Genomic DNA, 25,132 nt, shown 5'->3' with positions numbered 1-25,132 from the left:
CAATAAATGTAAAAACTAAGACCAGTTTCGAAAAGTACTGACTGAGACCTTTAATTTGATACCCCACATGACTATATTTGATGGAAAAAAAATTTACACCCCCCTTTTGCATGTATGGGGACCCCCTCTTACATTCGTTGTAAAAGGATGTAATTCACTGTATGCGTGAGCATTCACAGTTCCCAGCTGTCCACCAAATTTGGTGTCAATCGCTGCAACCGTCTCCGAGAAAAATGCGTGTGACGGACAGACAGACAGACAAACAGACAGACAGACAGACAGACGGACAGACAGACAGACAGACAGACAGACAGACAGTAAACCGATTTTAATAAGGTTTTGTGTTTACACAAAACCTTAAAAACGACACCTGGACCTACTGGACAAAGTATGGAATGGAGGGACGGGCGGGTTAACAGCAGTTTTCGAAGTTAAATAGATTGCTCTGTGGAATTGAAAAGTGAAAGTGGAACTTGACAATTGCAGCCATTTAATAAAAAAGAAGGCTAGCGTGGTATTTCATGACTGTAGTTAGCAACAAAAGATCTACTATGACGAATCCCTTCATTTGCACATATGAATGCCATCTGAAACTGCCATTGGTTTGACTAGATATATCTACTGTCAAAATAATTCCAAGAATCTTCGAAGGATATATGCGGCCATGTTTATACATGAATTCTTCCAATGTGATAGTCTGTTTACCTAGATATTTTTCAGGAAAAGTTTTGAAATAATCAAGAATTTTTTAGGTTTTGGATTCACTTACAGAAAAGACAAACTTCAAAGGGTACATAGTTTATTTACTAAACGGATTTAGATTAGCTGAGCATACCTCAGCCTTAGAAACCGGAAAAGCAGGGTGGGCTTGAAAAAGCCGGAAATTTACAAGTACAATACAGAAACTTTGTTTAAGTTGTGGCCTGTTTGTCGGTCCGCAATCAACTCCTTTAATCCGTAATAACGATATCTTTCATCGCAAAGTAGGGAGACATGTGAAAGACAACTTTGTCGTCCATTAACTACATGCCTCTCTCTGAGGTAACACAAACTGTATGATCCTACCAAGACGGATCTCAGAAGCATCACCAAAATGCAAACTGCCTTTTTTGGAGAAAATATGGAATGGTTTAGGTTTCGGTATAAGAGAAAACATATTTCATTAATCAATCTTGAGTGACGGTTTCGTCCAGGAGAGAGGCAATTCATCAGGCGCTGCCTCACCTCTGCCCTTGCAGCCAAGTCAAGATTTTTTCTTCTTTTTGAATTTGGATTTTTAACCCAGAAAAGGAGTCCGTGGACCACAAGAGAAGAATTAAGTTGCTTCCCAAGTGGTCCGGTTCGTTATCAGGTGGATGCAAACTCAAGACTCCCAGCATCCTCAACAAAAAAAAAATCACTGGGGATTTCACTTCAGTATGATTCGCACTCTTGTCATGTTTGCGGTTATATATAAATGTTGCCACTTTCGGTCACGCTGCTCCCCAGGCAGAGGTGAGGTAGCGTCTGATAAGTTGCCTCTGCCCTGGACGAAACCCTTAGTCAAGATTTTTTTCTTCTTGTAGAGATTGTGTTCTTTTGATTTTTTAGTTGCATCTCAAAACTTTTTTCCAATTTACGGCCAAGATGTCTGCACCATGGCTTGTAGATTGATTTCAGCAGGATTTATACTGCGTAACAGGTTAAGAAACATCGGGATAGAGCTGCTAAATTTTGGGTGCAATTAACCTCCTCAGGCGGCTTGTAATTGTAACTTTGATTTTAGAGGTAGATTCTCTCCGTCATCCTTAAATTGCATATCCTTCTTGGGAAAAATTATTCTACGCAGGTACCTGAGAGCAGCGCTAAAGAGGCGACCATTGAAACGCGCTTATTTGCCCCTTCCTTAGCTTAAATATCGATCGTCTCTTTTTGAGTCTTTATTAAACATTCATTTGACCTAAGCATTTGTAACTTAGACGCTAAAAGCTAGAAACAGCCAGCCTTGCAATAAAAGGGGATCCTTAAACATGAGATACAAGTAAAAAAAAATACGTTGCGCGCACACGGACTAAGCCTGAATGCCACGGGAGAAGAAAATCAATGACGGATCGAATCTTCTCCAAATACTTCTCCTGCTTCAGCTGTCGATGAGACATGGGCGACTCTGTACCAGCTGACTCCTTTATAGACTACATGTTTCTGTAATTTTGCCAATGGCCTTCTGGAAGTTCATTAGGTAAGCAAATTGAAGTTCTCAGCGGAGATCGTGCCTGTCGTCCTTTGAACCTCACTTTCCCCGTTCAAGGGAGAGTAATGAAAGTAATTCGTCATATGCCCTATAGGGCGATGGGAACCACCATTTCTGTTTCAAAGCAAGAAAATGCAGCTAGCTACTGGACCAAATAGTTTACTTTTCAATAAGAGTTCATAGAGCAATTGCGAATTTGTAGCCCCCTTACTTCGTTGCACCAGTTGAGTGATGATAATTTGGTTGGGTGGAGCAAGAAGACTACATACAGGAGGAGTGAATCAAGTGCCTTGGAGGCACAGAATAACATTGGGTATTTCACATTCCACGTGGCAAGCCTTAAACAGCAGTGCTTGCAGCCATGTGCTCGCAACCATTTGGCCGCATACCAATGCACTGCACCACATCCACGGTGCTAACACCTTATGCACGTCAACCACACGCAACGATTTTTTGCTACCATGTAATTTCTAGCAAAGCGCCGGGAGACAAATCTCCTGTGTTTAATTTTCTTTTGTGGAGGCTTTAATAGAAAGATTGGATTTTCGCGATTTTCCTTTTTTTCTTGGCAATGTTTGCTTCAACTCCTTCATCTTGGATGGGTGAATGTACAATATTTGATCGTATAATGAGAGTATTTCACTAAGACTACAATTAACCATCCGCAGTCCGACTTTTCGGAAGACATTTTGCAAGAAAATTCGAGGGAGGGAATGATGACCACTGCTGACAATAGGGCTGATAACGCCATTGAGCTGTTACATTTGAGGACTCGATTGATACAAATGCAAGTGAATTCTTTTGACAACCATAAGTCTGTAGCTCCATGACAATAGAATAGTTCCTATCTCTTTAATATCCAGCCTTCATTAATTTGCTTTGATTTTAGGGAATCTGAATTAAAATTGTGTTTATGAGTGAGTGTTGTTGACCGAAGGAGCAAGGATTTAATTTGAGACAGTGCTATCGCAGATGTGGTTATTGAGACATGCTTTGCTTTCTATAGAAAAAAAATTGATCGAGGATAAAGGAGGCGTTAACATTCTTATTCAGGATTGGGATTCTATGAGGTTGTCGCAAGGACACTTAATATATCATTGGTTGTGGACTTGTAAGAAGCAAAGTCAATCACAGTAGTGCCTTTTCCCTGGCAACTAAAAACATATGAATAGATTTGAAACCTACGTCCTCTGAATTACGTTAGGCCACATTTTACATTTTTCTTCATGGTTGTTATCTTAAACCCATATCGATGTACGTCAAAACTGACACATGGCATGGTATACGTTGAATCATTTATTTCATTAGATTAGTAATTGATTGATGGACGGGGGTCGAGAGGGGTCGAAAACTAGTAGAAGTATATTTTTTGTTATTCCATAGCAAGCGTTAGACTATTTAAGGAAAAACTGGCACATTGAGAGTGTACTTCGTTTTCAAAAGCAACAAAAGTTTCTCGACTCCCGGCGAACTGAAACTTTAACAACCACAACGACAAAATTTATACAAATTGTTTCTACCTATATATGTGTTCCGATATCCTTGCCAGTTTCATGTCGAAATTAATTGAATTTTTGATAAAGGCTGACAGTTCATAGGATATCTTATGTTCTCTCAATTTTTTTCGCTTTACCTAACGATCCATGTGATGACTACTACTGATTTCCCGAACCACTTTTCCGAACTGACTTCCCTAGTTCATTACCAGTAGTGCCCCACGTTGGGCGCCATTTGTAATGATTATGTTGCATTGGAACAGTACGTACGCGTGGGCGGACTTAAATGGAGAACATTTGTTACTTTTTCGGTTTATGGGGTAGCTTTGCCCTCGTAGAAGGCTAAATGCGGCTTAGATGTCTATTTTGCACATCGCTGACTTACATTCGTGCAGGCTTTGTAATGGACCTGCAGGCCTGCGATACATAAGTGACCACCTTGAAAATATTTTTATCAACTCTCCAAAGGAGCATCTTGAATTAGACCTAGAAGCGTCAGTAAGAGAAGATAACCCTACGTCGAAGTCATCATAAACAGAATGTATTCAAAGATGAAACAAATCAATCTATGTATCTAGAAGGCAGCGGTACCTAATAAGTAAACGTGCTATGAAGTTGGGCTCCGGTTCTCGTACTTCTACAACTTCCTATCTCCGCAGCGAATTGCGGTTGGAACCCATGAGAGATTGCACTTCGGCGCATGTTGATCTATAGGTTCTGTAGACGGGAATTCGTCTCGAGCCTGCAATATGTGCAAGGCTATCACCGACACGATCCCTTTAGACCCCTTTAGAGAACGCAAGACGTTTTTTTGAAGCGATTCGTTCCGGGCTTACGGTGTTCTCAGGGAGACGTGCAGTTGCTTCTACTTTTCGTGCATCTTCTTTGCCCATATGCAAAAGGAAATATGATGCGTTTTCTGGTAAGCCTTCTCTTTTCGGCTTTTCCAAGGACAGTCGATTTTGCTCCTACTTGGGTTATATTCAAAGCCATCTGCCCAGTTTTAGCGATTTCCTCCTATTTTCAGAACAGCAGCACTACCGAGTACTGGGGTTACTGTCTCTGCCCTGGGTGCCCCATCACTTTTGCGAAACTTTGCCTCTATTTAGTTGTTAGCGCATTCCGGTACCTCGTTCCGGTGTTTCAGTTCTCGCTACGTCCTTCGTATACAAGGGAGTTGGTTGTAATAATCAGAAACAAATATACTCTCGGAGACAAAACTCCTACCCCAGGTTCCTGAGGCCTGATCTATGCTTAGTCGATCCGAAAATTTACGAAAGGATCAGCGTTCGCAATCTACTCATACCAGTTCAATGCACATTACTTGCTCAGGCATATCAGTGATGTTTCGATCGTCGTCAGCGATCCTTAACGGGTTGGAACGATAAGGATCGCTGACAACCTCTGAGATAATTTAAGCTTGGGGAGGTTTTTTTGTTTGACGTAGTAACGTATTCATTTTGAAGAGTTGTTTGCGGAAGTAGTGGAGAGCGTCGTCGAAAATGCCGACGATGACGAATTTGTCGTATCAAGATTTTCATACGCCGTATGTTTTTGGGAAGGCGCCCTCAACAATAGACCTTTATGTCCGTTGTCCGACTTTGCCTATAATTTGCTCCTAATAAATTAGTAGAATGAGTGTCATCTGAATTCGATGTATTTCCGGACCTCGCTGTAGTGGCAAAAGAGTTAGCTGGGCCATGTATCAGCTCGTCGAGAGGTTGATTCATTAATCAGCGGGATTGCATCTAGAACCCGAAGAGGTGGGAAAATTAAAGGTGGAATATTGACAAACCTCGCTCTGATACTGTTCCTTCTGCCTGCCAACTTGACCTCGTCGTCCATAGAGGTGGCATTAGAGTCAAGAAGTGTTCATTTGGAATATGTTCAAGCCAAAGTATTTGACCTTAAATATATTATAGCAACCATAAAAGATTTAACTTATCATTATGACGAACAAGTGGATGCGGGGATACTTAGAAAAGTAAGGGTGAAGGTAGTATTTCCTTTTTTAAAACTATACTAAAAGCACCGAATCTGTAGGTAATTTCAGAATCTTTAGTCCATCCTCGACTCTTTGCAAATCTATAAAGGAATGGATTTGTTGGGATTTAGCTATAATTCCAGTACTCTCCCGGCTAGTAACACACATTTTTTATTGGCATTTTTCTTTCTTCAAATGTCTCCCAAACCTTTTGAGACAGGTACTTGGGGGAACTGATACTGCCCTATATCAGCCATCCATATGAAAAACATTTTATATGGCCCGATTTCATCACACTTGTCCTCGATAATTTGATGGATTGTCCCGTCAAGGTCTATATTCTGAATATGGTTCTCCGGATAGTAGCTCTCCTACCATAAATTCATTTGATTTCCTTTTGAAATCAGCGCGTCTTAGCAGCGCTTTTTTTGTTAAAGGAATTTCTAACCGAATGTTTTCCTCCCGTCATGGTGTGGCTGCATCATATCGCCCGGCCGCAACCCAATTTTGGTTGGAATAGTCTTTCGTATTGTTCCTCATAAAATTCGGTGCTTCCATTTTTGTCAATTGTCACTTTTCAAGAGGATCGTATACTCTAATCAAGTTCCTCCAAACAGGCATACACGAGGTTAGACAATTAAGTAATGGGACTGATTTTATTGCCGCGCTTGTGGTAAACCTGCAACCTTCAAATTCCCTTCCTCTTCCCCGGCATCCATCCCCTCTCCATTGATATATTCATTATCGCTCGACCTTGTTTCGTTCGACTGCTGTGTCATGTGGAGAAGACGTGTGTTGGTGGTGCTCGTCACGAAAATGGAGAAACGAAATCTAGAGCAACGCGTCTCGATAAAATTTTGCGCCAGATTGGACGAAACAGCTCCGAAAATGTACGCTAAAATTGTAAAAGTGCATGGTGATAGTGCTCTTAGTCGTGCCCAGTTGTTTCAATGGCATAAAGTGTTTAAGGAGCGTGTGCGCGCCCTAATCCGTGAAGATCGGCGTTTAGCAGTTCAAATCTTCACCTCGGAATTGGGTATGAATCGAGAAACAATCAGACCAATTTTAACAGGCGATTTCGGGATGAAAAAGTTGTGCGTGAAGACGATTCCAAAGAACCTTTCTGCGTTTCCAAAGCAACATTGAATGACCGTCGCAGAAGCCTGTTTAGAACAAGTGATCGAGTTATTACGGGAGACGAAAGCCGGTTTTTCCAATACAACCCAGAAACCAAATGCCAAGCTCACATGGTTGTCTCCGCACGCCCGCTGCGATTATTACCGTAAATCAAGTCTACTATCGCCAAGTATTTGAAAGATTGCGAAAACCAGTCAACAGGGTGCGCCCAGACATTGCTCGTAACTGGATCCTTCATCACGACAACGCGCCGTGCCACACCGCCCTCAGCGTGTCCCAGTATTTAGCCTCTAAAGGGATCGCCGTGTTGCAGCAGCCACCTTATTCGCCTGATATGTCACCCTGTGGCTTTTTTTTGTTCCAACAAAATCTGTGGTCAAAGGACCCCTTTTTGAGTCAATTACGGGCATCCAAGCGGCCGTGACGGGGATACTCGCGCACATCCCAGTCGAAGCCTTCCAGAAATGTTACGCATTGGAATCGCTGTATAGCTGCCCACGGGGACTACTTTGAAGGGGATGGCAGAGTTGTAGAATAATTTTTAAATATACGGTTTTTATGGAATCAGTCATTACTTTATTGTCTAACCTCGTATGCCCATAAATTTTTAAGTCAGCACCTCCGCAGTATCTGATATAACCGAAGCAGACCGTGTGTTCTGTGCAAGGAGACCTTCGACAACTTTCACTCCATCTAAGAAAAACTACTGGGTCTGGTAACCTCTTCCATGGAAACAATTTAGTCAATTTCTACGGCAGATTTGGGAGGCTCTTCGTGATTATTTGCTTCACCCCGGCCACCCGTCCTCCAAACTAATGGAAGCCGACACTTGTTTGTAATAAACTACCGTGACCGCCCCACTCCAGTGGGTAAGATGGTACTTAAATGGGCAAGAGCCGTAGAATTCCCAGCGTGGTGAGAAATGCTCCGGAGCAACCCCCTTTACTTCATCAAATATTTTGTGGCCCTACGAAGGGTTGATTTTCACCTTCAAGTAGCATAGCAGTATGCAAGGGTATGTTGGGGATATCGTCACCTGATTTTCGCGACATGTCTGGCTTATTACAGCGTAAATTTCATCTTATTTTGTAAAAGCTAGAGAAAGTTGTATCTGAAAACGGTGGGGTAGAGTGGTCGCTAGAAATCAATAAACTCACGAGCGTATATTTCTAGAATTTGCTCGTTTAAGGAGAGGGCTCTTTAAAGATGGGAGGATGTTTGGATTTACTTTTGGTTGTAACAACATTAAAGGGATAGCCCGGTATATTTGAGAGGAAAGCTGATAGTAGTTATAGAAAGATATAAAAGCGGAAAATGTTATAAATTTTTTTTTAATCGAAATAACTTTTATTTGCCTTTGTGGTTCGAATTGCAATTAAACCTGAAGGTCGTATTTTGTCATAGATATAAGGCATACTTGTAGGTGTACATAGACCTCTGTTAACCTTGTCTGTTCCATAAATTGCATCTTTTTTATCGAAGAACTTAATCGCACAGACGACATCTGGTCCACTATTATTCATGTCGAAAATGAGGTGACAGACAACATACACAAAATTAGGTATTTTGGAAATTTAAGTCAGAAATTTCAATCCCAAGCAAATTTAACTCCAAACCAAATAACAATAATTCTCAGTAAATTATATTATTAAATTGTTCTCGACCCCACACACAAGAAAAAGCATTTCACGTAAGTTTGTATTTTAACAAATTTTCATCTTAAACTTGGACAATTCCGTCTAGAGCATCCCCACATATACACACGACCTTCCTCCTCACCAAAATCTTCCGGAACAAAACTGTCGGATTTTCAAATTTATTAAACATAAACTCATGTTTCGCTACATAAACAATCTTATAAACTTTCCTGAAAAACCGTATAAATTCCACATAATTCACTTTGAATGCAAACAGTATGTCACCGGGATCTAGTGGTGTTAAAGAAAATGGGAAAATAAGAATTTGAGAACTAATTAAATGTCTCATTTACTACATCTGGAGTGTATGCCACACGCACGCACTAAACTGAATGCTTGTAAGTTTGCCTGTAAAGTAGGAAAATGCTCGAATGTAGTGGGAGGATTTTCAGATAATTTTCTTTTTTTTGGGAAATTTAGACGAGCTATTTGTAAGAATATTCAAATTTCAGTTCAACAGAATTTTGGAGTTATATGTGATGATTGACGAGGAAAAGAAGTGTCCGCGGATTTAATACTATTTACAGAATTCCATGTATCTTTTTTGAAGTTTTGGATTGAAATGGAATTGAAAACAAGTCGGAAAACCTGAAGCTAGACTCTTCAGGTGTGAAAGGTTTTGGCTCTCTTTATGCGAGGAACTCTGACCACATAGCAGCTCCGTACGAACATAGTTAAAAATTCAAGCGCGTGTGACAGACAGACAGAGAGTCAATCGATTTTAATAAAGTTTTCTTTTACATAAAAACCTTAAAAGGGGTTGGGGAGAAGTGTATTCTTCAGGAATAAAATTTTAATATTTCAATCGAAGGTCAATTATTTTTGTTAATTATGACGTCAGCATCTTATTTGTATGACTTAAGATACAATAAATTTAAATTGAATTACAAAATTTGAACTTTGACATAAGTTGAGGGCTAGATTTCATATAAGCGCAGATTTTTGGGTTGGGTTATTCCCGAAAATGAGTCCTGTTTCACTTCAAGTGTGCACATTTTGACTCCTAGTTCGCACAATTTACAATCCAAGACCTTTCATCTAAACTCCACCTAAATTTATGTCACTCCCTGCATGCGTGGCATTTTATAGTTCCCATCTGTCCACCAAATTTCATTCGGATAGGTTTAGCCGTTTGTAAACGGCCATCCTATTTCCACCAAGTTCATTACAAATGGCGCCAAACGTGGGGTCCAACATTTCTTGGATTCAGGCCTAATTTCTTATTTACAGGTTTTCTGAATCAGTAGAAGACAGCCTAATTTGGCTCACAACTTCGGTTGGTGGTTTTGGATAGAGGATCAAAAGATTTTCAACATTGTCCCCGGCTAGGTTCCACGTACACTTCCCTTCACATTTCTAGTTTTAGGTTTCATGCCTTTTTCCCCGGAAGCAAGTGTTCCTAAGCATCAATTTTCTTTTCCACCTTGTAACGTAGTTTCCTGGCCTATCCTTGGTAGAATACCACTAGAGGTAGTCGTTTGTTGTGTTTGTCTTTGAGACTTAATGTCTTGTAGGTGATTGCCTGGTGGTCAAAGGGTAGTATAGGTCCCAGGGCGAAACGTGGATTGGTACCCACGATGGAGCATAAAACCTGGGAAATGCCTGCTGAACCAACACCAACAGCTCTACTACCAAACCCTATCTCCCCCTCCACGTGGTGACCGCTGGGAGCTCTTTCTTAACGAAAAGCTGCGGACGGAGAAGGATGAAGGCGAGTCTCCCGCGCCTAAAAACGGGACAAATTGTACCAACTGGTCCTCCATGTTGGGGGTTGGGTAGGGCTGACAACCCTACACGGAAAACAACTTATTACGAAGCCACAACAGGAGCCTCGGACAGGACGGATTTTAAAACGACGGACCCGACAGCGACAACGGAATAACGATTTGCGCATTTTCTCATGGAACGTGCGCTCCCTGTACAGAGATGACATTGATGAGCAGCTAGCCGATACCCTGTCCCAATATAGGGCTGATATAACAGCGTTGCAAGAGATGCGATGGACAGGGACCGGTTTCCTGGAGAAGAGCCACTACACCATATATTATAGCGGTCATCCAGTAAACCATGTGCTCGGAGTAAGTTTCTTAGTCAGCCAGAAAATGAAACCTGCTGTTATCGGCTTTGAAAACATAAGCGAACGGCTATGCACTCTGCGCTTGCGAGGCAAGTTTAGAAATATAAGCCTCATAAACGTTCACGCCCCTACAGAGGAGACTGCAGAGTCGGAGAAGGATACCTTCTACGAGGCAGTAGAATGAATCCTCGAAGCCTGTCCCAGATATGATATCAAAATCATACTTGGGGATTTTAACAGCCAAGTAGGGAAGGAGCCCGTATTCAGGCGATACGTTGGCTCCCATAGCTTACACGAAAAAACAAATGATAACGGACTGCGGACTATTCAATTAGCAGGATCACACGAAATGGTTGTTGGAAGTACCTGGTTTGCGCGGAAAGCGGTCCACAAACATACGTGGGCCTCTCCAGACGGGACCACTTTCAATCAAATTGACCACGTGTTGATCGAACGCCGCCACCTCTCAGCCTTGATGAATGTCTGAACATATAGGGGGGCCAATATAGACTCGGATCACTATCTCGTTGGCATGGTGCTCCGAGCCCGAATAACAATACCACCTAAAATCCCCTCTGACAATCAGGTGAGAGTGAACACTGAAGCCATCCACAACACAACCCTCCGCGACACCTATAAGAGGGAAATGGATGCCCCAATAACCGCAGTCAACAGAGGACCTGGAGATGAAGCATCAATAAATGATTTTCATAATCACCTGAAGAACGTCATCATGGAAACGGCCACAAACATACTTGGCCCCAGCCGCAAAACGAGTCGGAACCGCTGGTTTGACGATGAATGTAAGCTAGCAACGGAACGGAAGAATGGCGCATACCGAGTAATGTTGCATTCTCAAAGAACGCGGCACGCGCAAGGACTTATCACGAACTCCGTCGAGCGGAGAAGCGACTTCACAGACGGAAAAACGAAGCCTCGGAGAACCAACAAGTCTGTGAACTAGAAAAGTACAGGGAGCAACCGCACCAGTCGCGCAAGTTTTACTAACAAGTCAGCAGGATGAAGCCTTATACACCTCGATGCTCATCCTGCCGAGAAAAAGAGGGAAATCTGATTTCCGACAGAATGAGCATATTAGAGCGATGGGTTGAGTACTTTGATGAGCTACTGAACAACCAGACCATCGGCGAGTTGGAGGTCCCGCCAACTGAAGACGACGGACAAATACTGCCACCACCAAGTTTAGGAGAAACAGTCCGTGCAATTCATCGGCTAAAAAATCATAAGTCGCCAGGAGCCGATGGAATCATAGCCGAATTGGTTAAATATGGAGGCGACCAGTTACACCAAGTGATTCATCAACTTGTGCTCAAGGTATGGGACAGCGAATCAATGCCTGACGATTGGCAACGAGGCATTATCTGTCTCATACATAAAAAGGGAGATATCACACAGTGCAGCAATTATAGAGGTATCACGTTGCTGAGTACCATCTATAAGATATTCTCCACTATCTTGCTAGGCCGGATAGCCCCATACGCTCAGAACATCATTGGCCCATACCAAAGAGGCTTCACTCCAGGCAAATCAGCAACAGATCAGATTTTCTCTCTGCGGCAAGCGACAGTTCATCGACTTTAAAGCCGCCTATGATAGCATAGCCAGGGTAAAACTGTACACGGCCATGAGAGAATTCCGGCTGACCCTGACCAATGTGCGAGGCCAGATAAAAGCAGCAGGATCACTCTCAAGACCATTCGACATCAACAACGGTCTAAGACAAGGGGATGCCCTATCATGCGTCCTTTTTAACCTGGCCCTCGAGAAAGTGATCCGTGATGCTAAGGTAAATGCAAGAGGTACGATCCTCTTCAAGTCCAGCCAACTACTGGCCTATGCTGACGATATCGACATCATGGGAAGAACCACCCGAGACGTACAAACTGCCTTCATCCAGATCGAGCAGGCGGCAACTGAAGCGAGATCTTGGGCTGCACATCAATGAAGGCAAGACAAAATATATGGTGGCAACGTCAGCACCGAAGACGAATCAACCAACAACATCAAACCGCGTTCGAGAGAAGAATCCTCCGAAGAATTTTTGGCCCTCTAAATGAGGATGGACGATTCCGTAGCCTACACAATGACGAAATCTATGAGCGATACCATGACCGTCCGGTTGTGGATAAAATCCGGCTCAATAGGTTACGGTGGGCGGATCACTTAATCCGTATGGATGAGGATGATCCCACCCGGAAAGTCTATAAGGGCAATATCTATGGTAGAAAAAGATGACGAGGCAGACCCTGCCTAAGATGGAGCGATGGCGTAGATCAGGACGCCAGACAGCTTTTAGGGATATCGAATTGGTGGACCTCGGCGCAAAACCGGGATGTCTGGAGTTCCTTATTAAGGCAGGCCTAGACCGGATACCGGTTGTTGCGCCGTTAACGATGATGATGATGAGGTGATTGCCTTCCAGAAGTCTCTGGATCTATGGGCCTTTGTGGCTATATGATGAAAGGCATTGCCGTCCGAGCTTCTGAGGAGTGTCCTTCCTTACCTTTATGTGAAACGGCTATTTCTTCGTTTCAGAATTTGTTAAATTAAATATTCTTTCTTCTCCGTAGGGATGAAGTGACGGGTGAGATGAATCCTTGCTGGATTACGGAGGTAGTCGGCTGTAAGCTGGGCTTCGAACGCATATGTCGCTTTACGGGTTGAAGGATTGGTTTGAGGGCAATTTTCTGCACTTCGAGACTCGGACATGAACACGCACTCAGTGCATCAGGCCGCTCAACATCAACTTGCTTCAACTCGTGCCGTATATTTTGAGGACAGACATGATGATAGAGCTTCAGTATTTGCGGGCATCAATTTCGTCAACTTTTTAGGTTTTTAGGGTAGCTCTCCTTTCTAGGCCGTCTTCGGCCACTCAGGAAGGTCGTTTGATCATCCTATTTCCTCCAGGTTCATTACACGTTTTTGAGAAAAGGGGTTGTGTCAGACAAACAGGTTTTGTTTCACACAATACCTTAAAAATGAATACGGTGTTCACATAGGTGATACGGTATATGCCGATATTCTCAGGAAGTCTAAACCCGATCTGGAACTGATGGGTCGCCAGGATAATCAGACGTTTCCAAAAAAAGTTAATGTTGAGGCAGAGAAAGTTCCCGCCATTACGGCTGAAAATTTCCACTGTAAATTGGATAAGCATTTAAAAGAAGAGGCTCGAATATCGGTCAAAAAACGGAGGAACGTTATATAATATAAAAACATTGACGAAGTTGTAACGAAGGAGGATCAAGGGACTCAAAAGGTACGCAAGTAGGCAACTGTCAACTATCAATTTGCTAGTTGAAGCAGCACTCTGTGCTGGTAGTTGATGAACTGCAAAAATAGGCAGGGTCGTTTCCCGACTCTGAAAGTAGGTGTCCCTGAAGCCACGCTCAGATGCCTTAAATTTGGCCACATAACAGCGGACTGCCAGTACGCCGTAGGTAGCAACAGATGACCAGTATTTAGGAAAGCTTTGGTCGCAATGAAGACATGAGTGTGGTATAAGTCAACGTTAATAATTGCGACTTAGTGCCGGACTCGTTCTCATAGTTCTCATCAAAAAGCAAACGAAGCAGTCATATCAAAACAACAGTGGGGCCTAGACCAGAGATAAAACTGTCAAGGTAGCGTGTGGAAATTAAGTCATTCACGAAATGATGGAGTTCTGAAAAGTCGGATTTGTCAGGGAAAAAACAGCCTGCATTTATACTTACAACTGTTATGATCAACTAAGCATGACGATAGCACCATACTAGGAGTCCCAAATGAATTGCTGCCTTACTGCCGGTGCCTTTTCTGATCGAGGCATGATATAGAACTGCAACTCACAGTTGGTTCATAAAAGCGATTGAAGGGGATGCGTTAATGGAGATACTGTTGGGAGGATATGATTCCTGTGACGATACCATGTCAAGATGGTAAATCTGGTGGAACGAAAAAACCATGATGTTACTGGCTCCATGTTTTATACCAACGATCAAGGGTAAAACGGGATTTCGCCGAAGAGTAAACATATGTGAACCTTCGAGCTAGTCTACCAGCACATACCAGCAAGCGGGAATGCTTTGAAATCTTTGCGCAGTGGTGGACCTAAGCCCCTGGAGTACGGTGTGCAGGGTGTTATGAAGAAACGGAGGAGGCTAATATCATAGCTGACATACCAGCATATTCCTTTCGATACAGTGACGACACTCTTCTCCCCACAAAGAAGGAAGTCTTCACAATGCCTGCGGTAACTGAGACAGATTTTCTGAAGGTTTGCCGGAGTTTCGGAGATAATAAAGTTCCCGGTTTGGATGCCATCCCAATAGAACCTTTAGGCTGGCTGTTAAGATCAGTGTATTTGAGGAATTCGTAATTGAGCCCATAGACGTGGTATTGAAGTTGGCTCGCCACGCGATGTCGTCCAATAAATTTAATCCTGTGATGAAAATGCGTTCAACGCGAAACAATGCAATGATGTCGATGTATTCGCTATTGAAACCATCACTGCAATAAAAACGTGACTGAAGATAGGCATGACTTAGCGGATCAAAAGACTGACTTTGATCATCAATTGTAGGAAAATAAAAGCAATTATCATCATCACTTCAAAGCCAGCTATTAAGTACCTACCGGTGATAATTGACCCGAAGAACAGTTTCTAGGGTCACCTGGATTATGAATGCGAGAAAGTGTTAAGTACCAGCGTTTCGTAGATTATTTGTAGCTAGAGTGGTTCGCTCTATTCTATTAAACACAGTACAGGCCTGGGAGAAAGCACTAACTTGCGGGTGCAATCGGAGTAGAGTAAACATAATTTATTTAATCTAATAAGGACTTTCGGCGCTATCAGATTACCAACAGACAAGGCAGTGATTTTTTTTATGATAATGAGTCTGATTAAGCTTTTAGCAAGTGGGGGTATGGTACAAGATATCTAAGCGTGACAAGGGGGAAGTGACTAAAAAAATGGCAGCAACGGTGGAATCCCCCGTATTGAAGAGTGGAATCAGCGAAGACATACTGTCAGGAAATATGTCAGTTGTCAGCTGGCTTTAAAGTTTCGTGCTTTGCTGAAAAGAGCAAGAAAACACTGCAAAGGCGTTGTCGAATAAATACCTGCCCAGACTCACGAAACAGATCTGGGAGATCTTCAACATCGGCTACTGGCACAAATATGTGGCAGCCACACAAAGAGCGCCTGAAGAAGTACAAGTCGGTTATCAAGACTACCAAGAGGCGGTTCCGCTGACTACTGAAAGCACCAGCGAATCTGCGAGGCTTAGTAAGATTCTGTCCAAGGACCATAGGAGCCCGTCCTTTCTTAAACAGTGGGAACGCTCCTGAATGGAATCTTCTGTTGAAGCCCTGGAGTTGCTGATTCAGACACACTTCCCTGTCAGCGAGATGTCAAATCCTTGCTTGGAGGCTATACTATCGAATCGGTAATTACTGAGGATCAAATCGGCTCGACTATACACAGTTTTTCTGCGTATAAATTTCCAGGCCTAGATAGCAGAATACCTGTCATGCGACAGAAGCAGCAAAAAAAGGACTGGGCCGTGGCTTGTCCAGATTTACCAGATCTGTATCGGTTCGGGATACGTACCACAGTCTCGAAGCGACATACGCGTGGTCTTCGCAACCTTCGCAAGGAGTTGGGATCTCCAGCCGAGGATGGTTCTCTGGATGTGCAGAGCTGTGATAAGCTCCATCCTAACGTATGGTTCTATTATATGGTGGCGGACGATGAGCAAAAGTGCAATAGAACGAAGCTTCATAAGATTCAAACAACCACGTGTGTAGGTGCTACCGAGGTTCAACAGTCTTGTTCGGTAGATACTCTCAATCAACTCGCACACATCCTCCCCCTAGACGTCCATAGACAACCTACCTCGGTAATACTGGGTATTCCCCACGGACTATGCCACACGCAAGCCAAACATCAGAAGAAACTTTGCTGTGGACTTTTCAACCAGGGCAAAGTGGAAGGCTGGTGGCGTGTCACAAGATTATGACACAGTATTCTTCACCGACGGATTAAAGATAGTGTGTGGAATTTCCTTAGATACACACAGGTCTCCCAAGATTCGCCAGCGCATTCTAAGCGGAAGTACTGGCAATATTGGAAACCTGTCAATGATTGGGTAATGATTAGAGCCCCAAGCGCAACATAGTAATTCTAATCAACAGTCAAGCGGCCATTAAGGCCTTGTACTCAACGACGACACTCTCAGGCTGGTGGTGCTGTATAGGAATGTGCTGAATTGTCTAAGATTTTCTGGGTTCCCGGTCATAGGAATATAGAGGGGAATGAGTAGGCTGACGGAGTCGCCAGGCAGAGCTCTGATCTTAGTAATGCCTCGGTGGGCACAGTCTGTGTCCCGCTGGCAACTGTTAAGGGTGGAATCCACCCGCGCTACTTAGCAGCCGCGGAGCCGCTCACCACCTGTGCCAAGTCAAAGAGGATTTCGCCCGCCTATAAAAAAAGCCGAAAATAGACAAAAACCCTTAGGCACTGAATCTGTGATTGCCCACCTTCAATTAGAGCTTGAGGATATCTATCTGCAAGGTGATAATGTTGTTTTCCTTCATGAATGCTTCGGGCTGATTTTGAAGATCTGAACCAGCTGCAGTCTGTCCCCTTGGTCTTACCACAGGTTTAGTATGACATCTGAATTTCCACAGCTCAAAGAGGTTAAGTGTGGAATTTTTGCTGTGTGTATTATATGTATGCATCCCTAACCGAGTTCTGATGAATCCTCACCTTTTTAATCATTTCTGACCACTTCGTTAAAAAGTGGTTTTCATAAAGGATTTCCGTCCGGAGAATCTCTTTCAAAAGTGAGAAGCATCAATTTATTTGCCTTTTAGGTATATTTTGCGTCCCTCCTCGATCAGAGTCCTCTGACCGCGCTCCACATTGGAATGAATTCATAGGCAGAAAGGTGAATTTTCGTAAATAATTACAGCGACTCCGTTATGAATTTAATATCCATAATACAATAATACACGCACTGTTCGTATTTCAAAATTAATTAAAATCTGTCGTCCACAAAATTATGAGCAAATATCAAGCGTAAGTCTGATCCAGAGTTAAATAAAAAAAAAAAACCGGAAAAGATAGACAAGAGGCAAAAATGCCGGTAACGACATAAAATGACAAAAAAAATTGTTGGTAGTAATTAATATTTTGCAATTTAAAATATAACTCAATCAATTCATTTCATGAAATTCACTCAGATTATTTGGATAAATTGCGGGGAGCTGCATGAATAAATAAATAAGGGAGCCAGGGAGTGAACGAATCAAATGGAAATAAATAATATTCTGAATGTATGAATAAACAATAACCTGGGCGTTCTCAAGTGCAGGGAAAATTATTAAAAAAGGATTTAATTTTCAACATTTGATTGTGACTGGAAGGACATATAGATGCGTGGTTGGTTGTACATCTACGTACATATGTAGGTATATTTGCAAACCCTTAATGCGGTTGGTCATTCCGCTGATTTTAACTAAATTAATAATGTGATACTCGACAATTATAGAATTTATTTCAGGAAAAAGTTTATAAATTATTCCAGTCCTGAGTGCTTTGCACGTGGTTTCGTAATTTAATAATTTTGAAATGACACTCTGTGTTTCAGGATTAATTACTGATATTTACCGATTGTCAGGAAATTATTTTACTTCTGAAGATTCTATTTAGATAATTATTATTGGCAGAAGCTTAAATAGATTAGAGTCTACTTGACATTAAGATTTTTAATGGAAATGTTCTTGAAGGTCGCCTTGCAAATCAATTTAGGGTTGGTAATTGCTAACATGACAGATGAGCTTCAAAAGCCAAACGATTAAAGTTGGAAGAATTGAAATGTAGGCTGAAAGGTCAAAGGTCAGCGCTAGTACGAAAAGAAGTCGTTAAGTACGTACCGATAAATCTACCCCTTCCCATAAAAGCTGATGGAATCTCTTTCGCACAAAGTTTTTTGGTACATCATCAGGCAATTAGGCCGTAGCACACAGTACAAACCTAACTCATTTCCCTATAAATTTGTTCACTCATCTTATAATTTTCTAGGAGTAGCAAGAGTTACCAAAAACCACTACCAGATTCCAACTTCCCCACCCACAAATCTTTTCTCCTTTTAAATTTTGCAATCAATTTGAAAATGTCAACATATAACTGTCATTCCGATGATATTTGACGGATTTCAGATAAACCAAACCACGCAAAATGTCATACATTTGCTGCTCGGTTTCTGGAAATTCATGAAAAAAAGGATTTTTGAATCAAATGAGTTATGAGTTGGGGTAAGTTGCTCTCCATTTGGTCCAATCCGACATCAAGTGGATGCGAATTCAGGACCCTTCAAACCGCAAACAAAAGTTCCAACTCCGATCAGATTTTGGCAGAACCATGGCGGATTTACACTGGTTATAATTCGCAGTCATGTTGTGTTTTGCGAATGCATAAAAGAAGAGGGGTAACATATGCGAACTTCTTTGGTCCTAGGGCAGAAGTGAGGCAGCGTCTGATTGAACTGGGTGAAACCGCCATCTTCGTCCCTGATTCTGAGTTGGAAGGTTTCCTTTCATCTTTCTGGATATATAAACAACCAAAATTGTCCTATCTGGAGTCCCGGAAACACAACAGAAATAGTCCAATTACCTCACCAAATGAAAGAAGTGACACTTGGGTGAGATTTTTGAGTTAGCGTTGTAATCAGGACATATTTTTCCCGAAAATATATTAGTTAATAATATTTGGTGTCGTAATTTATTTAGATAAAACAACAAAGTAAATTCAGTAATTTTTCAATAATTACGCTTTTAAGTTTCCATTATTAAAAATTGAAATTTTTCACTTACCTTCCCAAAGGCATCCAACAATTTCAGCTCGTAGGCAAACTGTACGATCGTATTTGCTATAAGGATATATCCGAATTTTTGATGCAAATATTGCCGGTTGAAGTTTATTTTCAACTTCACTGTAGGTATTGATATTCCCGTTGAGTATCTGAAAATATGGGAAAAGATATAGAGTTAAATTGTTATACTTTGGAGGTCGAAAAACCAGATAAAAGATTTTATAATCCTTAATTTTTCCTTTCTGGTTTTGTGGGAGATGTAATTATAAATTGTCTATAAGCATCCTTCCCTATCCTTCCTTGTTTACCACAATTCCTTTGAAGTTAGTAACTGACATAATGGAGCTGGTATCTTTTTGAGATTCCTCGCCAGAAGATGAAGGCCATGAGGATATTCGGTACCTCGGCAGAAGCTTGCTTAAGTATTGGATACAAGAGTGTCTTAACCGAGAAAGGTGCAATTAATTGGAGAATAAAAGACAACTAGAAAATCAAAACTCGTTCTGCGGAACCTGGTAACGCGTACGTCTTGTAAAGGACCAATTTCATTGGCTGCGATAGGACTAATTAAATGGCAACGAAATTTGAAATGAAATAAGGCCTATTGATTAGAACCTCGAACCTCGACCTCTAAATAAGACAGGAGCTGACATAAGCTTCTATAGAGGCTTTCACTGACTAGACCGGACATCACTGTATTCCAGGAATCGAAAAATTGTAGAAGTAAATTTGTTAACTGCACATCGTACACTAGTTTCACAAGTGGAAAAAAACGGCAGTGATGGCGAGTCCTCGGGTCCTGAGGAGACAACTGAATAAATGTAGTAGTCTTAAATTCACTATAAGAGCTAGCTCCAAAGAAGTGTCAGGGATCAGGAGCGTAGAAAGCCAAATGAATGGTATGGTACCACTATTAATGACGGTAAGAAAATAGACTATATCCATTGTTCTTCCGACAGCAATTAAACCCCGATCCAGAGTCAACGCCTACTAATGTGGTTATTTGTGATTATTCAGAGCGAAGACGTCGGCTGATACCAACTGTTAGCATTTCAAGCCGCTTAAACCTGAACAAGATGCCTTGTGTCGATAAAATTTCCGACAAACTACTGAAGGCTAGCCAGTGGATACTATGTTACTACTTCAAAAAATAATTAGTAGAAGACGAAATGGGGAGATCTCCCGGAGACTTGCGCAAAAGTCTTTTACCTACCCCATTTGCAAAAAGGAGAGGGACCCTAATTGAACATGACCTACAAAATATTAACGAAGAACACCCAATGGACGTGTATGATGACCAAATTGTCGGATAGTATCAAGAAGTTTCCAGAAGTGGACGATTCACCATCTACCAGAGCCTTCTCTCACTGAAAACCGACATACGTTGAGTTTCATAGTTCTAACATTTCCAACCTATTTCCTGTCAATAAGCACAATCCTTCGTGAAAAAAGTTTGTCTGATAGATAGACAGACAAGCAGAGACATGGACCGCCCCAGGAGTGGGTGGTATGGAACAATATAGAGAAAGCTGCTTGAAAGCTAGAAGAAGCTGTCAGCGTAAAAGAGACCAGCCCAAGTTTTAGAAATCCCGAACGTTATTCAAAAATTGTCAGTCAGGACGACATAGAGTATATTTGCCCAAGCTTCTGAGGCACGCTACAAAGAAGGAATATTCGACACAACGAAAGTTACAGAAACTGATGCTGATTCCGATGTCGACTAAACTATTGAGTGACCCTCCTCCTCATATAAACTGATATGTATTGTCAACACCAGTGGGAAATTATTCGAGTTGATAATATTTGATAAATTGTTTCCCGCCGGGGAAAAAGAAGGCGGGTTCGGAGTCGGAAGTTTAACTCTTTACATACGTCTGACTAAAGCTGCAATGAAAGTTGACGAATGCTCTGATGCTGCCGTGAGTGAGAGGCTTATGGTAAGTCAAAAAGGAGAAAAGCCTGTCTTCAAAGCAAAAACAGAGGTATTTGATGCTGAGACTCGCGGCTAATAGCCCACTATCGTAGGCGCTGTCATTTCATTGAGTGGGATTAAATTGTTTCGATAAGAACTCAACGGCTGCCAGCTCTGATTCACTTCCTGGTGAAGAGTAGGATCTATTGCGATGTCTGAAGCATTGACGAACATGGCTGGCAGTACATCCTGTCGAGGGAAAGCCAAAAGTATAGCGTCTACCAACTGTTGTTTGGTGGTTTCAAACGCCTAGGCAGCTTTTGGGAAACACACAACCAACTGCAATTTGTTGGACTTAGAACCAGATGGGAAGGCGTTAAGTAAGGCCTGGTGATGAGCAGGCTCTGGGCAGGAAACGAGAGCAGTAGTTTGACATGCCCCCTGCCTTAGGCAGTGGGAATCTAGCCATCGATTGCACCTTGTCTTGTTCGGGTTATATGACGCCAGGAGTGATCGAATGGTCTACAAATTGCTGCTGGAGAAATCTGTATTTTTCAACATTCAGAACTAGGCCATTGTCAAAAAGGCATTGAAAACTGTACTCTAGAAATACCACATGTTCGGATATTCTGGAAGAGGTGATTAGTGTGATAGAAAACATGGCAGTTTGCTAAATAACCCTGTCGATGGCTGGGGATTGATCCGAGTCCCAAGCGTAACATAGCCATTCTGACCGACAGCCAAGCGACCATTAAGGCCTTGTAATTAGCGGCGATACCCTCCAGGCTGGTGAAACAGTGTAAAAACGCGTTGAATAGTCTACACGGCACGCATAAGGGGGTTCCCGGCCATAGGAACATAGAGGAAATTGAGCATGCTGATGGGTTGGTCAGGCGGAGCTCTTTGTTGGCAATTCCTCAGTGGCTGTAGTCTGTATCCTGCTGGCGACTGTCAAAGGTGGAATTTACTCGCACTATTCACCTACTGCGGACCCTCAGATGACGAGGGCTTACCGATGTGCCAAACCAAGGAAGATTTGGCCAGCTTGTAACAAAATCCGATCACAAGATCTCTTGTACCAGACGCGTGCAAATGATTACGGTGGTCTACGTGGGGCACTGGCCTGTAGGAGACCATGCCGCCAAACTCGGTATACCCTATAATTCGCATTGCCGAAGCTACGAAGAAGGGGGGAAACTCCCAAGTACTTCCTTTGCAATTCCCAACTCTAACTAGAATCAGGCTACATACACTAGGTAATCCATTCTTTGAGAACCACAGAGAGATCTCTAGCTGAAGAGTGGGAGAGCTGCTTTCCTTCGTGAATGCTACGGACAGGTTCTGAAGACCTGAGCCGTCTAGGTGGTGCCGGTTCTGGATCGTCTAAGCACTTAGGAGTCTATAATCTTTACAAGGTCGCCATTAAGCTTGAGGATCAGATGGAATAGAGATAACCAACTGCTATTGGAAGGTTCACATATATTCTGTTTAAGTAGTTCAAACTCTTTCCGAACAACAGCGAGCGTCTGGGATGGTAATGGACCTTCGAAAAGATTGGGAAGCCAGTATTGGTAATGTGATGCTGAACATTATGCTTAACTGGCTGGAAGATACTTCATTCGGTAGTAATGTTGAGGTATTTTTGGAGGAGTGCGCGAATACGTGGATTGACAAAGTTCTTAAAAATAGTGCAAAGGATGTTGCTGTTCGAGCAGGTTGAAACTGTCCCTGATGACCAACAGAGGTTGTTGAGTCTAGAAGAAGTAAGAAGTCTGCGTCTCGTATGAGGACACTGATGTTTTGTAAAATGAAGCAGAGAAAGTCCTACGCAAGCCAAGTGTTATGTCTACTTGCCTGTAGTCATGAGTACTATTGGACGTGGAATCTGCTACAGTGTGAGCGGCTCGTCCGCTTTGACGTCCGTTTATCGGCCGCTGCGATGAAGTATCCTCGTCGCGGGTTCTCTCACCGAAACCGCTTGGTTTCAGTTGGGGTCTTAGTGCTATGGTCGAGTGACCCTTCAGGCTCCCGGTGGACATACCGACAACTAAAACGCGGAAGCGTATGTGTATCGAATATATTGGAAGTGGATCCCTTGGAAATGATTAATGTGAATTCGGTGGCTAAAAGACCATCCCGAGGTGACCGAGCTACTCGACACACATTTAGTTCGTCCAACATGGGTGGTTGTAGCGAGAAGAGAAAAGGAAAAGGAGAAGGAAAGGAACGCAAAACACTAAAACAAGGAATTAAACAAGCTCCGGTTCACCGACCTAGCATTCGAAGCTCGATTTTGGCAAGCTACCATAGGATACAGAGGGTAGGTTTCCGCTACAATGAAAGTTTTCCTCGAATTCAGACGAGACAGCACAAAAAGTTGGCTCAAGTTGGCTCAAGAATCAAGAAAAAGGAAACAAAAATCATTCATCAAATAAGAAGACAGACATCAGTGCGACCAAATCTCCTTATTCATGCTGGGACATAAGCACAAATGGCTATACTTAGTGCAAATTTGGCAAAAAATAGCGGTAAAAAAGCTGAAATTCAGCTGCAAATAATGTTGGCAAATTAACCTTAAAATAATGAAGAGAAGATGGTGAGGCGCCTACAGACACGCTCGAATGTAGCCTTCCAACAATTTTTTGGTCCTGGGATTCAACAAAGAGTTGCATAGTCCGTTTGACGATCCAGTGGCATCAGTAGTTGTTAGCAACTGCAGTGAACCAATTACATACAATGATTGGGTAATGAGCAAATACCTAAAAGGATATTCAAAGGTAAGGAAGTCGAAAAGCGTCTCCAGTCAACAGAACTTGTCAAAGGAACCAGTTGTCTGGAAAAGCCATGAACGCGAAGCCAAAGTTCGAACTTGACAATTGTAGATACAATGAAGCAAGAGTAAATGAAAGGATTAGCGAAGCCTTCTACACTGAAGTGGCGTTCCACAACTGGTGTTCTTTGTACGTATCAATGAAGGTCCCAAATCTAAAATTTACCGGAATGTCGTCCGTCCTGTGATCCTGATTCTGAGAGTTGGCCGACGAGAAAAGTCAATGAACGTCGTCTTGCGGTAATGGAGACGAAGATGTTGCGTTGTACTAGTGGCGTGACACGTTTTGATCACTACCGAAATCCGATATCCTCCGATATGGAGTTGCACCGATCGTGGAAAAATTGAGAGAGAGGCGTTTTCGATGGTATGGTCACATAATTCGCACCAAGATTGGTCTGAAGATCGAAGGTAAGCGACCAAAAGGCCGGCCGAAACGGTGGCTCGATGCGCTGGATGGAGATTTAAAAGATCAGGCATTTGATAGAACCAAATGATGAAACCGATCATGACGAGCCGACCCCGCTTGTGAACGGAACAAAAACTGGAGAAAAAGAAGAAGATGACAAGTTGGAAGCTAGAAAGATTAGCATAATAACTCGAGCTCTACGAAGTTAAGTACGTTTCTACCTATGTTTCTTATCCAGCTCTACTGGCTACCACACTCTTCTAAACATTACCCATTCTTTCAAATCTCAGGTTTCCTCCAGAAGAGACATTCTATCCGTACAAACTCAGAAAATCAAGTAATATAAGCACAAATTACCCACCTTTAATGCAAAAAGTTAAAAACTGAAGCTACATATTTCTTGCATTATCATCAAAAAAGCTGGTCCAACGAATACAGCATTCTGACGACCCTCTAATGTGAAAGGTCTACTATTTCAATT

The 25,132-nt window shown here is 42.4% G+C and overlaps 1 protein-coding gene across 4 annotated transcripts in view; it reads right to left on the bottom strand.

Annotated features, from left to right (window-relative positions):
• Window positions 1-25,132, bottom strand: part of LOC119652336 (epithelial discoidin domain-containing receptor 1) — a 781,389-nt gene that overhangs the window by 331,657 nt on the left and 424,600 nt on the right. For all 4 annotated transcript variants that reach the window (XM_038056350.1, XM_038056353.1, XM_038056352.1 and 1 more), the window contains exon 5: window positions 19,502-19,649. In XM_038056350.1, the coding sequence (XP_037912278.1) occupies window positions 19,502-19,649 (148 nt within the window). The remainder of the gene's footprint in view (window positions 1-19,501; window positions 19,650-25,132) is intronic.

Source organism: Hermetia illucens, chromosome 3, assembly GCF_905115235.1.
Source record: "Hermetia illucens chromosome 3, iHerIll2.2.curated.20191125, whole genome shotgun sequence".
In the NCBI taxonomy this organism is placed as follows: domain Eukaryota; kingdom Metazoa; phylum Arthropoda; class Insecta; order Diptera; family Stratiomyidae; genus Hermetia; species Hermetia illucens.
Note: the sequence above shows the minus strand (reverse complement) of the source record. Positions and strands in the feature narration are given on the sequence as shown.